This window comes from Lingula anatina, chromosome 10 (assembly GCF_051362555.1).
Source record: "Lingula anatina isolate TDL-2025a chromosome 10, LinAna3.0, whole genome shotgun sequence".
NCBI lineage: Eukaryota > Metazoa > Brachiopoda > Lingulata > Lingulida > Lingulidae > Lingula > Lingula anatina.
This window is the reverse complement of record NC_141776.1, coordinates 6,648,918-6,663,969: the sequence shown is the minus strand read 5'-3', so window position 1 is coordinate 6,663,969 and position 15,052 is coordinate 6,648,918. Positions and strand designations below refer to the sequence as shown.

At 34.3% G+C, this 15,052-nt stretch overlaps 1 protein-coding gene across 4 annotated transcripts in view; it reads left to right on the top strand.

Moving 5' to 3' along the window:
* LOC106165344 (sodium leak channel NALCN) overlaps positions 1 to 15,052 on the top strand; it is a 33,360-nt gene that overhangs the window by 14,012 nt on the left and 4,296 nt on the right. For 3 of the 4 annotated variants that reach the window (XM_086997097.1, XM_086997099.1, XM_086997096.1), the window contains 25 exons: positions 3,479 to 3,553; positions 3,839 to 3,912; positions 4,176 to 4,430; positions 4,583 to 4,699; positions 5,072 to 5,254; positions 5,522 to 5,701; positions 5,985 to 6,105; positions 6,536 to 6,667; positions 7,268 to 7,435; positions 7,719 to 7,823; positions 8,120 to 8,220; positions 8,380 to 8,500; positions 8,792 to 8,890; positions 9,220 to 9,313; positions 9,683 to 9,789; positions 10,252 to 10,356; positions 10,824 to 10,943; positions 11,229 to 11,315; positions 11,588 to 11,736; positions 11,944 to 12,037; positions 12,322 to 12,457; positions 12,690 to 12,805; positions 13,077 to 13,234; positions 13,640 to 13,790; positions 14,670 to 14,858. In XM_086997097.1, the coding sequence (XP_086853223.1) occupies positions 3,479 to 3,553; positions 3,839 to 3,912; positions 4,176 to 4,430; positions 4,583 to 4,699; positions 5,072 to 5,254; positions 5,522 to 5,701; positions 5,985 to 6,105; positions 6,536 to 6,667; positions 7,268 to 7,435; positions 7,719 to 7,823; positions 8,120 to 8,220; positions 8,380 to 8,500; positions 8,792 to 8,890; positions 9,220 to 9,313; positions 9,683 to 9,789; positions 10,252 to 10,356; positions 10,824 to 10,943; positions 11,229 to 11,315; positions 11,588 to 11,736; positions 11,944 to 12,037; positions 12,322 to 12,457; positions 12,690 to 12,805; positions 13,077 to 13,234; positions 13,640 to 13,790; positions 14,670 to 14,858 (3,237 nt within the window). The remainder of the gene's footprint in view (positions 1 to 3,478; positions 3,554 to 3,838; positions 3,913 to 4,175; positions 4,431 to 4,582; positions 4,700 to 5,071; positions 5,255 to 5,521; positions 5,702 to 5,984; positions 6,106 to 6,535; positions 6,668 to 7,267; positions 7,436 to 7,718; positions 7,824 to 8,119; positions 8,221 to 8,379; positions 8,501 to 8,791; positions 8,891 to 9,219; positions 9,314 to 9,682; positions 9,790 to 10,251; positions 10,357 to 10,823; positions 10,944 to 11,228; positions 11,316 to 11,587; positions 11,737 to 11,943; positions 12,038 to 12,321; positions 12,458 to 12,689; positions 12,806 to 13,076; positions 13,235 to 13,639; positions 13,791 to 14,669; positions 14,859 to 15,052) is intronic. The other variant, XM_086997098.1, reaches the window with a different exon arrangement.

Sequence of the window (15,052 nt, the reverse complement as noted above, 5' to 3'; positions counted from 1 at the left end):
ATGGTACTCATTACCAATCTGCATCAGGTTGACTATGGTTTCATAGGTCACTGACCATTGAATAATGCCATAATTACGTAATAGTGATGACTTAAATATCATAGCAAATTTTTAAGTAAAAATCTCAAACATTTTGGAAGAATCATGACACTCAAATTATTCATTGCTGTTAATATTAAATTCAGTAATTATTGAAATAAACATTTTTTGCCTTCCTACCGTCACTGATTAAAAATTATCCTCTATTCATGTGAATAAAGCAAATTAGGTGAAGAACTTAACAAAGGGGAAAACAAAAACTATAAAAGAGTTGTGACTGAAAAATGAGATAAAGTTTTTATAAATTGTCGGCTGTGTTAATATTTCTCACTTTGATGACTTTCTGAATTTTCAAATGCTAAATTGAAAAATTAGACAATGCAAGATATACTATAGTCATTTGGCAATATTTTGACAAGTCACATGCCCAGTATTTGGAAATCACTCTATATGTACAGTGTGTCCCTCATACATGTGATGTTGTATCCCATCATGCACCTGATATTGTATCCCATCATGCACCACCTTTGGTATCCAGTCGAGCACATGATATTTCGGTCAAACACCTGTAATGGTATCCCAACATGCACCAGTGGTATCCCATCATCCAATTGTTGTTGTATCCCATCATGCACCTCAGATGGATGTTGTTGAGAAGAGGATGTAGGTACATTAGCTTTCATTGGCTTACAGGTAATGTCACACTTTATTTTTTGGCAAAAAAAAAAAAAATCGAAAAAAAAGTTTTTCTGCATTGAAGTAAAAATAAAAAGACTTACCTTCTAAATTGAATCCAAAATTGTTCTTGTGAAGTATAAGATTTACAACTTAAAAATTGAGATGTTTTTACTGCAAAGAATGAAATACAGCACTTATTTTTGAAAGAAGTCTTTAAAAATTGGTAAAAGATCAGAATGCAATTGCCAACTACAGTATTTGACCAACTGCACACTTTTACCTCGATGTGTGATATTAGTTGCAAGCCAAAATTGTTTGAATTGAGAAATTTGGTTGCACTGAGGCATAATTTGTTGTATGTGAGTTTTGAGAGTAAAAAATGTATGTAAAAAATTTATTTCCAATTAAAATAACAATTACATTTCCTTTTTAATTCCAAAAATGCATCTTCAGACAAATGTTTATCTGGATTTTGGTGGAGAAATTCTAAGACTTATCAATTTTCTTTTGCAATGAGAAATAATGAATTTCTCAGTAAATAGAAGCGGAAATGTTTGCATTACCAGTGAAAAGTTAATATTTCATCCAAGCAAATTGGAAATAAATGATTAGTGTTGAAAAATATTCTGAAAAGTTGGTTGAGAGATGATTGGTGAATTATATATTTATTTTATCCATATCTTTTATTTTAGTAGTTTTTAATGTTGCTGTTATTTGTAGTGTTAGTGGTGTTAGTATTGTTAATCTGCGTTTAGAATTACGGTAATTTCTCAAAAAACAAAAAACAAAAAAAAAAAAACATGAAACATAAATTGATTATTTTCTCCAAAATATATTTTATAGAAATACTTCAAAACTAATTTATTTATTCAAATTTTCTGTAAAATTTGTTGGTGTTGTGTGTCTGAAGCTACATGGGCGTGAATGTTTAAAATGAATTTTTGAAAAAAATAGTTTTGAAAAAAATAAGGTATTTGAAAATTTCAAGCAATTACCGTAAGTAGTGAAATGTTTTCTGCGGCAGGATGTGGCAAAACATGACTTTTGGTTTCTAGGTTCATGTTGTCTTTCTTATATACTGATTGAGCAAGAACCTTTTTATCAGGAAAAATACAGAAATATTGAATAAGAGGTAATTGGTTGCTTTTGTCACATCCTGCATCGGAGCTTAGTATAATTATTTGTTGAGGTCAATTTAGTGAAAATGTAAACATTTTGAATGTTCAAATTTGGTTGTGCATTTTCAATAATACTTTGCATATTTGTTCTTGTTTATTAATAGTTATCTGATATCACTGGCAATGTGATGTAATCTTGATCAGTAAGGCTTGTTTAAGAAATTATTAAAAAAAGAGCATTGGTACATGTTGAAAATGGTATACTGCCTTGTTTGGCCTTTGGCTTGGTTTGCTCTTTACTTGTTTCAGTTATATAAACAGTAATAAGTTGTATGGTAGTCTCCACATAATTTTGGGACAGGAACATTTCTCTGAGTTATGAGAAGATTCGAGTTACATGTGTACAGTGTTCATGTTGGTTTTGGCTAATTATATCAAAGGAAAAAGACAAGTTTTGTAAGATTCATTTGAGATCAGCAATAATTTAAATTTAAAGATGATGGGTTATGTGGAGGTTACTATAGAAACAAGTTCTTTTGAATAAAGAGTTTTTATGTGCAATCATCCATTTTATAGGAACAATAATTTGGAAACATATTTTTCAGTACTGTTGTTTAATTATCAGTTATACTTATGGTCATATAGACATTTGAAATGGAAAAAAAGAACAAAAAACAGTTAACAATATTAAACAATCAAGATATGGTTTTTGTTCAAAGAAAATTATCACTCTAAAACAATTGTATTTCAATTAATGATTAAAGTTATATACATTCTGTTGACATTTAAGATATTTGATTTTCTTAGCAGTTAGTTGAAGTACTGAGAAACAGAGTATAAAAAGAAGGAATAATGTTTCTGCTATTTTGACATTGTCTTTTGACTATCTCAGTACAACCAATAATGGTGGTCTGACTAATTACTATCTGCACGCCATATGAATTTTGGGCCAAAACTTTTCCTAGCTTGCCTGCCCTTTAAGGCGTAAAGCGGAAACCGTGTTCAGTAACCAAACAAAATCAATCAAATGGCAGTAGACAGATTTCAGTTTTTCTTGCAGGAGAGAAGTGCTTGTGGCATAAACTGCAAATGTATTGAATTCAATCTCTTTCTTGTTCCACTCTTGCTTTTTGATTGACACAAGTAACTTATTAAAATGGCTTCATTTGGTGACATAGTAATAGGAAGTCCTGCTTGGTTGTACAAGGTTATGGTCAGCTTCATATGAGATGCATTTATACAGGCAAAAATAAATCTCTGATGAATTTTGAAGCTCAAAAGTTGGACTACAGTAGCTGTGATACACTTGAATGAAACAAATGCAGCACAGTTCAGGTGGATTGATGCTGAGCTGGTGACTATGATCTGTATGACAAGAAAAAGAACAGTTTATTTTTGCCTTGTCTGAATGCACCTCACACCCTGAGGTTCAGAGGACACCGGAACCTGGCCTCTTTTCTGATTCTTCAGTATTTGGACACAGCAGAGGTATATGCTGTTCAAAGAGAGGCAGGATCCCACTGTTCTATGGAACCCAGGGTGGTAGCTCTCTAATGAATCTATACTATTATTATATTACAATGTAATATAATGATATATACTATAGACTAAAGACTGAAACCTATACTGGACTACGTTTTCAGATTGTGCTCAGTTTGTTTGTGGCAGTCATTTTGGATAACTTGGAGTTGGATGAGGACATTAAGAAGCTGAAACAGGTAGGGGACTGAACTGTTTGTCATGCCCAAGTTCGGGCTCCTGGGAAAATGCTCCAATTTGTGAATGAGCAGGAAATATACAATAAAGACTGTGCCTAGCTTTCATTTGTAGGTTACAGGTTATGGACATAGAAATTGCTTTTTATACTATCAGTCTACGGTTAAAGTAGTTCTGTTTGTCATAAAGTTTCCTCTATTTGACCATTTTGACAGTATTTGATAAAGTATATGTAAAGTAAAAGCGAAGTTATTTTCTAATGGAAATGTCAAAAATGCTATATCCAGCTCAAGCTGCGTGAGCAAAGTGCAGAAGGCCAACAGAAGCTGCCAATGAGAATACGGATATTTGAGAAGTTTCCGTGAGTAGAACAAATATAATGCTTTTAGTGTTACGTTGAGCATGTATTTTGTTGATTAAACTATTGGCAATATTATGGTAAAAGTTGGCACCTTTATCAGTCTGACTGTCAGAATTATGTCGATTCAAAAACCATGTGTATTAAATCATTTTCATTTGTTATTGGCCTAACATTTAAAATTTAAGATGGGAAGCTTATCAAAAGAAAAAAATTCATCTGACAGGTCATAGGCTTATTCTGTATATATTTGCCTTTTTCTCCAGGGACCAACCACAGATGGTCAAAATGCACAAAGTGTCCTCCGAATTTTCCACATCTAATGTGCGCGAAAGCTTCATGCGCCATTTTGTAGACGAGGGAAACACCACAGACAGCATTCTCCCGCCACCAGATGCCACTGTGTTTGTTGGAGATATGGTGGCCAAGACAGGCCCTCAGGTCAATCTGCTGACCAGTTCTACCATGTCCAAGGGAGGAGGACCTGGACTAAAGAAGAATGAAGTGTCCTTTATAATTAGGTATATTATTATTATTATTCTACTATACAGTACTTATACTTTGCTCCAATGGAAAATGATTTTACGAATTTTATAATTGGCTGAATAAATTCTTCTATAAAAATTGCTCAGAATGTGATATCGACTATATGTCTGTATCAACTATTTTCCAGAGAGTCCAATAGACAGAGGTTGATGCAGGCAGACTCTGGCTCAGTACAGATGTATGGAGGTCTGGGGGGAGGCAAGTCTTTACTGTCCACACAGCAGCAGATTAGGATGGAGAGAAGGTAGGAGGAAGAAAAAGAGGAAAGGGAGAGAGAGTGGGAAAGGGAGGGAAGGAGAGGGGGGGGAGAGAGAGGGAAGAGCAGGACAGAAAGGGATAAGAGGAGGCACGAGATACAGGCAGTTAGACAGACACAGGCAGTTAGACAGACAGAATGAGAAAAATTAAATGAATTTCAAGTCAAATGTGGAATTAACAATTTCAAACTTGGTTTGTTCCACATTTGATATTTAGGGTAAAAGAAGGTGAGGGGGAGAGAGAGAAAATCATGCTCTCAAATTTTGGTTAAACAAATTCTAATTGTACTACAAAAAATTCAAAACTCACTCTAGTAAATAATTTGCACACTGCTGATGACTTGACCTATTTCTTTCAGTCGTTCCATAAGAGCTTCAGTTCGCCACAGTCATGGCCACACAAACCGTGGCAGTGTGAAGGTACACAAGATGCCCACCATCAGGGAAAACGGCGATGTGGGGACCATGGGGGTCGGGAGAAAGACTGAGGACTTCGATATTAAGGTTCTGCAGCAGAAAAAACAGCAGGCAGAGATTAAGAGGTAGAATTGTGATTTATTTTGTAGTGTAACATTTTTGGCACTGGTGGAGAAATGACCAGTGCAATAAAACTTGTAATTACAAAAATGATGGGCAGACCTTTATATAACAGTAGTGCTGGAATTGGAAGATACACAGTAGTACATAATTATTACACAATGACATTCCTTGAAAAATAATATTAGAAAATATTTTAGTACACATAGAGGTGTATTGGGACTTAATTACACAATTAATATTTTATTATGATCTTCCCTTCACATCTCCAGAACACAACAGGAGGAAGATCTTAGAGAAAACCATCCTTTCTTCGACACGCCCCTGTTTGCAGTGGGGAGGGAGTCTAAGTTCAGGACCGTGTGTAGGCTGATAGTGAAGGCCCAGTACAACTATGTCAGCAGGGACCCCCTCACTGGGAAAGAGATCAAGAGCAAATATAAACAAGTCTAGTAAGTATATATGTGGCAGTATATTATATATGTCTTGTTTTAAGTACACACATGCACATATGCATGCATTCACACACAGACATGCACACTTGGCATTGTGTTTTAAAAATGCAGTCACTGTACTAGAACAGTTTTTGGCTTTCAATGTCAAGTAGCCTTAGCTTCTGTCAAAAAAAAAAAAAAGCAAATTGTACTTGTGAATCAGGCACTAGTAAAACCGTAATACATGTTAGATGTGATGTAAAATTGTGGTAGTTGAGACAAACACATTTCTCTGTTCCAGTAAACTCCTGGGTCTGGTCTCCTACCTGGATTGGATCATGATCTTTATCACCATCGGCTCCTGTACTTCCATGATGTTTGAGACACCTTTCAGGAGAGTTGTCGACACAAAGGAACTCCAGGTAATAATGACTGATTACTGATACTCACATCTAAAATTGTGAAAGCTTGTTCCCAGAGCTTTGGGTTACGGACTTGATCTCTCTAACATTTGCTGTTGATTTTGGATATTATGGCCAGAACTGAAGAAGTTCTCCCCTTGCCTTTATTTGATAATTATTTTGAAAATTAGTCATGTTTCAGTAAATTTGGTAAGTTGAGAAGCATAATGTTCAAATAGAAATTTTTAAAAACGTTTGACTGTGTATAGCTAGTTCCTCTTCGTGTATTAATGATAAGACAACTTTCAGTCAGTAGTGAAAATATGTAAACAGTATGCGCACAGCAGTTAGGAAGTTTTTCTACGCAAAAGAGTTCTATGTTAGTTGTAATTCATTTTGTAGTTAAAATAAAGATTGCTGAGTCTTCTTTTTTTTAATTCTCACTTTTCAGATTGCGGAGTACATGTTTGTGATAGCTATGAGCATTGAGATGTCTCTGAAGATATTAGCCAATGGTCTGTTCTTCACACCCAATGCAGTGGTCAGCGACTTTGGTGGAGTGTTGGACATCTTCATATATGCTGTAAGCAAAATGTGCCATTTGTTTTCATTCTTAAATCAGGTTTGATAACCAAATAAACATAGAAACTAATATGTTTGCTATGTTTTGCATTGGGAACTCATAAATTTTACGCTATAAAACTGAAGTTATATCGTATAAGATCAAGACATGGAACTTGTGTTTAAGTTGAGATCTAGTTTAGTTTAAGACCCTTTACAAATCACCACTTAGAGAGATTGAAAAATTAAGACAGTCACCTGAACAGTGATCCCGGCTTCAACACAGCCAGTAAAACCACTTAACAGCAGGGAGCAAATTTAAGGATAACTTGCAAAAGAGAGTAAAAACCCTGTAAAGTAGCAGTATTACAGTTTAGGTCCACTGGTCAAGCTTGATGTAAAATTGCCCTTATTATAATAGATGAGCCTATGTCATTGTGTTTGTTAAAACTGTTATCTTAGTGCATTACTGGTAGGTAACTTAAACCCTGCTTTAGGCGAGCTTGATTTTCCTGTGCTGATTGCCAAGTTCAGTCACAACTGAGAATATTTTATTTGATTAAATCTATGAAACATTTACCTCATTGCGTTAGTTGAGACTGTTGTTCTCTCATTGCATTAGGTGAGCCTGATCTTCCTGTGCTGGTTGCCCAAGGATGTACCAGCCCAGAGCAGTGTCCAGATGCTGCTGTTGCTGAGATGTCTGCGTCCTCTGAGGATCTTCAGCTTGGTGCCTCACATGAGGAATGTGGTATATGAGCTGGTCAGAGGGTACAAGGAGATCTTGCTGGTAATTTGTTATTTTGATGAAAATTTCTTTTTGATTTTATATAGTTAATTTTTTTTTTTATTTCCACAAATGGAAATGTCGTTCAAATGCCATTGATTGAAAATTTATTGGAATTTCATATTTAAAACTTCCCTTTAATTTCATAAATTAAAATTTCTTTTAATATCCTGCTTTGGAATTTCTTTGAGTTTTATAATGATGAAGCCTCAAATGATTTTAAGAAGGTAATTTCAATAAAAGAATAAAAAAGTTTCTGCTCTCATCTATTTTGTTGTTCCGCTAGGTTGCCATCCTATTGATAGTGCTGATGTTTGTGTTTGCTGCGTATGGTGTTCACCTGTTTGGAGGGAAACTGGCCCGGTGCAATGACCCAAATATTCTATCTAAGGTATGAATAAGAGGTGCCTTTTGTGAAAAGAGTCATTATGCTTTGGTTAAGTTTGCAGTTTTCAAGAGCAACATACATAATCAACTAAAACACATTTTTCAGCTTAATTGAAAGCTAAACATGTATGGAGTGCAGTAGTATGTGGTGGTTCACTGTGATAAAAAATATCAGATCATATTTTTCTTAATAATACTATTATAAAGACAAAAATTTGAAAAAATCCATAGAAAAGTCCATATAAGTAAGTAAGATACTTGTGCTGCATTTTAATCCATAATTTTCAATTCACTTTATAGGCGGAGTGTGTTGGAGTATTCTTCAGAAAAATTAAAGTCACCAAGTTGAGGATCCCTGATGCTGAGACCAATGCCCCCTCTATGTTAGTGCCTAGAGTGTGGTAAGTGCGGTTTTTTATGTGATTTTTTATGTATTTAATTCTTGAACGGATTCATGTTTTTATAACTCATATATTTTTATTGTTTAATTGCCACTATTGAAAAGCAGAAAAGTTAAATTAGAAGCTAAATAAATCTTTAAAAATATTTTGTTCTTTTAGGGCCAATCCCAGGAACTTTAACTTTGACAACATAGGCAATGCCATGCTTGCTTTGTTTGAAGTGCTGTCATTGGAGGGCTGGTTGGAGATCAGAGATGTCATCATAGAGAGAGTGGGGCAGGTAAGGGAGAGGAATCTCCCAGCTCCAGGATTTGTTAAGTTGCCAAAGTGAAAAAAGAAGGGAACAGAGCAAAGTTTTATTGTCAAAAAGGAAAATGTGTTTAAAAAATAAAGAAGGCATATTTTGGAGACTATAAATTTTTTCAAATGGGAGTGGCAACTTCTCATTTTATGAAGTTTGCTGAATTTGTTTAATAGCCAGTCCACAACTTTTAAAAGTGAAATAATTGTAATCATTTTAACTTACCATGAAGTCTCTGTCAATTTTTATTTATTTTTTTTTTGTTTTCAGGCCGAGTCCATCTTTGTGCACATCTTTGTGTTCATTGGCTGCATGATTGGACTGACACTCTTTGTGGGTGTGGTCATTGCTAACTACAGTGAAAACAAGGTACCGAAATATTTTACATCAGATATCTTTGTTATATTTATTTTATTGAAATATTATAAAAAGACAATCTTTTATCTGATGGTTTAGTATATTGCGTTATCTTTCATGTATCAATGGAATATATAGCCTGAGTCTATCCTTAAAATGGTCTTTTAGGACTTTCTTACATGTGAACATTAAGTGCTAAAAAGTTGATAAAATAATCTCAATATTGCCTCCTTTATGTGATGCCCTATACACCTGCCCAACCGGCCTTATCGTAGATAATGCGAGGCCAGTGTTTTAAAGCATAAAGGATTATGTCAGCACAATATTTATCCATGTTCCAGGGCACTGCCTTGCTGACTGTGGACCAGAGGAGGTGGATGGATCTGAAGGGAAGGATTAAACTGGCACAGCCTCTGCATATACCTCCTAAACCAGGTACTCCCTCTCTCTCTCTCTCTCTCACACACACACACACCTCTCTCTGACTGTATATCTCTCTCTCTCTCTCAAATACATACATACACACAAAAATACTCTCTCTCTGTCTCTCTTAATTGAAAAGCATTAATTTATATGTCCTTTTCCAAGAAGATAAAAGCAACTCTCTCACCACACACACACACACACACACACACACACACACTGCCTCTGTGTCTCTCTTAATTGGAAAGCATTATATGCCATTTTACTAGACAAAAACGGTTTATCTTGTTTGATTTCTCTTTCTTTCTCTCTCTCTCTCTCTCTCTCTCTCATGAATCACCATATCACTCTCAACACCTACCTAATTTCACCTCATTCCAGATAACAACTGTTTCCGTGCTCTGCTCTACGACATCACCCAGCACAGGTACTTCAAGAGGGTGATCGCCTTCCTGGTCCTGGCCAACTCCAGTCTGCTGGCTGTCCCTGTGAGTACTCTTATAATGTGTGCACTTAATAATATGTGATCATTTATTACTTTGGAGCTTTTAAGGAGCATTAATTTTATACAGAAGATTTATATGTAAATTAGGGAGAGGAGGTTATGTTACATAGTATTGAGATGTTTATATGTTATGATCTAGAGATAACTTTCTTTAAGACAAGATAAGAGATAGTTCTGGATATCCTTGCATAGGCAATTTGTTGATGTTGGTGCACATGTCTGAATGTTATTCTTTTCATAAAATTTGAAGCCAAAGAAAGTATTTTTAAATCCACTTGACTGTTACTCTTTGTTGCTTTACATACCATTACATAAAATTTGGAGTGGTGGAATTAAACCAGGTCTCTTATAAATTAAACCATTTTCAAATTCACTTGACTGTAACTCTTTGATGGTAACTCAAAATACATATAATTGGTGTTATGAATCTTTGTTCTTGTTTCAGTGGTTAAAGGAGCTAAATGGGCCAGCGTCCAGTGAGGACAGTGAGATGGCCATCAGAGTACTGTGTGCCTTGTCGGCTTTCTTTACTTTCTTGTTTCTATTGGAGGTAGGTCATTCAGCTATTTTAATCGGTAATGGTATAGTTTCCAGACTTAAGTTCATCATGTTATGAAAGTAAGAAATGGTTTCTTTCAGTCTGCCTTTTCATGTTTTTCAATATAGGAATATAGCTTGAATATTTTTATGTCTACTTTAATATATATTTTGATATTTGCTTATAATTTATGTGGCATGGTTTATTTGCAAGTGAATCATTTTGAACCAATGCAAGAGAAAGAATTATGGGGGAATGGGGAATTGGTATAAAACTACACTGGTTGTTGTTTAATACAAAATTAATCCACACTGCTATTTTTAATTGGCTTGATAGCTTCTGTACCCAGTCTAACTTTTATCCTTTTACAGTATTTTCTAGAAAAGAAAAATAACATGAAAAATTATGAGATATGTTGACAATTTTGGAAAATAACTAAAATTGGATACATTTCAAGTTTCTTTTGTCTTGTCTCGCAGGTCCTGATGAAGATGATAGCCCTGACACCTGGTGGTTACTGGCAGAGTCGCAGGAACAGACTGGACATGTTTGTGACACTGTTTGGGGTCATGTGGGTGGTCATGCATTTCATACCAAAGGTGAGATAATTCTTTATAGCCATGCAATGTGTGTTAGACCTTTATATAACTAAAAACTTAATTTTTGCAGGAAATTTCCTCGTTTTTTATAAACACCAAAGTAGACTCTTATCAAAATTGTGGAGAAAATGATGGCCTGTTGTCCCAATTTCAAGTTCTAAATTTCTCATTTATGATGCACTCTCTTGAGATTTTCTTTTATTTCAAGACAATTCCATGCAAGCCAATTCCATGCAAGTACACTTGTAGTTGGATCAAATTGACAATAAGTTTCTGTTGTTTCAGACCCACATGGAGGAGTTTGAATCTTTCAGCTATACACTAGGCTTCATGGTAGTAATATCCAGGTTTTTTACTATAACAGGAAAACATGTAAGTCCGTTTTGTATGTCATAACTACTATACTCATTATTGTGTGATGTTTTAAAAAGTGCATTTGTTGTGATTAAATCAGTTGGCTTTACCAATAACTGTAATACAATCTTGGCCTTATTTTTATCCCATATAAGTAATTTTGAATCAGTTTACAGTATATCAAATATTATGATCGGAACACGATATCTGAAAAAAAATAAAATAATCATGTTAATAAGTTAATATTTATGTTGGTATTGATTGTAATAATGCAAACTTATTCTCTCCAGGCGCGGCTGAAGATGCTGATGTTGACAGTGGTTGTTTCCATGTTTAAAAGTTTCTTCCTCATCATGGGGATGTTCCTACTGATGCTGTGTTACGCCTACGTCGGGGTAATCCTGTTCGGTTGTGTGAAATACGGAGAAAATCTGGGAAAGTAAGTGTTATGGTATATTGGACAGGTTGCTTAATTTTTACCTTTCTCTTATATTGAGGCTAATTTAGGAATTTTTTTTATTGATATGTTGTAGAAGCTCATACTATGTACTCAAGAGAAGTGTTCAGTATAAGATTTAATTTCCATTTATTTATTGATTGACTTCTCCTCACATTCTGTAGTGGTTTTCATTTTCTCTCTCTACAGACATGCCAACTTTGAGACTGCCTCCAATGCAGTAGCTGTACTCTTTAGAATGATCACAGGAGAGGACTGGAATAAGATCATGCATGACTGCATGGTTTGTTTTTAAATAAATAATTAAAATTGTGTTTATTATTATAATTATTATTATTATTAGCATTATTTTCTGGTGGAATAGTTTTCAATACTTTTACTTAAAACAGAAAACTATTTATATTTGTCTTAATTATAATCAACTGTTTTAACTTTAATTTAACTACCAGTGTCCATGTATCAAGATTCATACACTTAAAAAAACTTTTAGTATGAAAGGACAATTAGGAATGATATAAATATTCACTGTAAGATTTATTTAAGCCTACATGTATTTCTCCGTACCAGGTGGATGTGCCATTCTGTACTAGGAATCCAGTGGGGAACTACTGGCAGTCGGACTGTGGAAACTTCACTGCAGCTCTTCTCTATTTCTGCAGTTTCTATGTCATTATCACATATATAGCACTTAACTTGTTAGTTGGTGAGTAGATTGTAAACATTATGATACAGACTTTATAGAGAAAACAATAATTATTATGTAATTATATACATCCTGAAATGATGAATATGTATATATTACATTGCATACTGTTGAAACAGTTTCTCATATCAAGTTGAAGTATCTTGTTTGATCTAAAAATTATTAATCCTGCCCTCATTCTTAAGGTCCTCTATCTGTGAGTTTTAATCCCACACTGATCTCCATATTTCAGCTATCATTATGGAGAATTTCTCTCTGTTCTACTCCAATGAAGAAGATGCCCTGCTCAGTTATAATGATATCCGACAGTTTCAGAACACCTGGAATCTGGTAGACACCAACAGAAAGGTAAACAATACTGGGTCAATGTAGTACTGACCCTCTGATTAGCAAGGTTAAAGAATGGCATTCTTGATGAGAAAAATTGAAAATACAATATTGACCATATCAAATCTAACTGTAGGGCATCCGTGTTATAGTAAAGTGATGTGTTTTTAAAGTATTTGGTCACTCTTAATCAAAATTTCAGTTAGTTGGTCACATTTGATTATGATTGGAACAGTTGTCCTGCTTACCAGTTCTAAAATATAAGTATTTTATATATTTAACTTCATTTCAGGGTGTGATACCAGCCAGACGGGTGAAGTTTAACCTCCGCCTGCTGAAAGGTCGCCTGGAGGTGGACCAGGAAAAGGACAGACTGCTGTTCAAACACATGTGCTACGAGATTGAGAGACTACATAACGGGGGAGATGTCACTTTTCATGATGTGCTCAGGTATAAATCTACATACTCTGATTGGCTAAAACTTCATCACATGATATGACTGCATATTTTGTTATTTGGGCCAGTCACATTCACTGATGTTTACTAAAACATGGAGTACCAGTATTGTGAAAGAAACTGAAATTTGATGTGTTCTTTGGTTTGAAAAGCCCCTTGAACCAGTTATCACTAGTGAAAGAATGTGTTTAAATATCCTTTATGTTTTTTAGAAATAAAACATTTTCATTATTACAACTGTAACATTAATCTGTAAGTTGGAAAAATGATAAAAATTTATTTATTTATTATTGTTATGTTGTTGTTGTTATTACAACTGTAACATTCAACTTTTGGTTGCAAAATAAATATTATTATTATTATTATTATTATTATTAACGTCATATGTTATGCAATCAGTATGCTGTCGTATCGGTCAGTGGACATCAGGAAGAGTTTACAGCTAGAGGAGCTGCTGGCCAGAGAGGAGCTGGAGTACATGATAGAGGAGGAGGTAGCCAAACTGACCATTAAGAACTGGCTGGAGAAGTGTCTCAAGAGAATGAGAACAGTAAGGAATTTGGTTTTTGAGGCATGGTTTTGAAAAGTAAAGTGTATTTATATATTTATTAATTTATGGTCTCTTCTACACATGCCTTAAATTTCAAGCTATAGTAAAAAAAAAAGATGATTTTGCATAAAAATCTAAAGAGGTTGAATGTAATAATATGACATATATATATTTCTTGCCATTGTTCAAGTATTACATTATTGTAAATTATTGATAAATAATCTATAACTTGGACTAATATTGTAACAAAACATACTACTTTTTATATTTTTGATTCCTGTTGTTAAACTAATACTGTAGTAATAACACAGTAACTGTATCTTTTGTTTTGTATTTGGGTCATCTAAAAGAACAATTTATAATATAAACTAAATATCTGTATCTTATCTTTAAACTGACTTTAAACTTATTTAAGACTTTGTTTGGTAATGGTGAGCATGATGTGTGATCTTATTAAAACAATTTATGTTGGGTATGGCCAACTTTGGCTTTATTGATTAATTCAGTTTTTGTTATAATGTGTTGTTTTAACATTATATAACTGCTGTGTAATAATCTCAAGTTTAATTTGGTCTGACACACACACACACACACACACACACACACACATGACAAGTTGTGTCCCATGGCCTGCAGCTCGAATTAGCACATAACAGTTTTTTTTTTAATATGATATACTTCTTAAAATTAAAATGATTGTCATTTAGACATAGAAACAATACATTTTTTTTGCATAAATATGGAGATACGTAACAAAATCCTGCTTCTTAAGTAAAAACTGCTGGTTTGACCCCTGTATCCATTAATTTATTGTATAACATCTTCCCGATGTCTCACTCTGTCTTTCTCTCTCTCCTTCCTTCTCTTCTTTGGTGACAGAAAGAACAGTCTAACATCTTGACTAACCTACGTACCACTAACGAACCCGTGCTCACCGTCACCGAATACATGCAGAACACGCAGGTGGTCCGGGCGCCGACCATGGACGAAGGGGGCGTGGCCAGTGGTGGACGTCCAAAGAAGAAACTGGACAGGACGCCCAGTGTGGGACAGTCCACAGGGTTACAGGTGACACATACATTATAGTTTTAAGTCTTGATTTATTTTATGTAATTTTGTGAGCTGTTCACTTCCAAAATGCTGCTTTTTTAGAACCAAAAATATTAATTTGGTATCTTTCTAGCTCATGGAATGAAGTAATAAGTCTTATTTATTTCAATTATTAATTTGATAAGAAATTTTATTTATTTATTTATTTATTT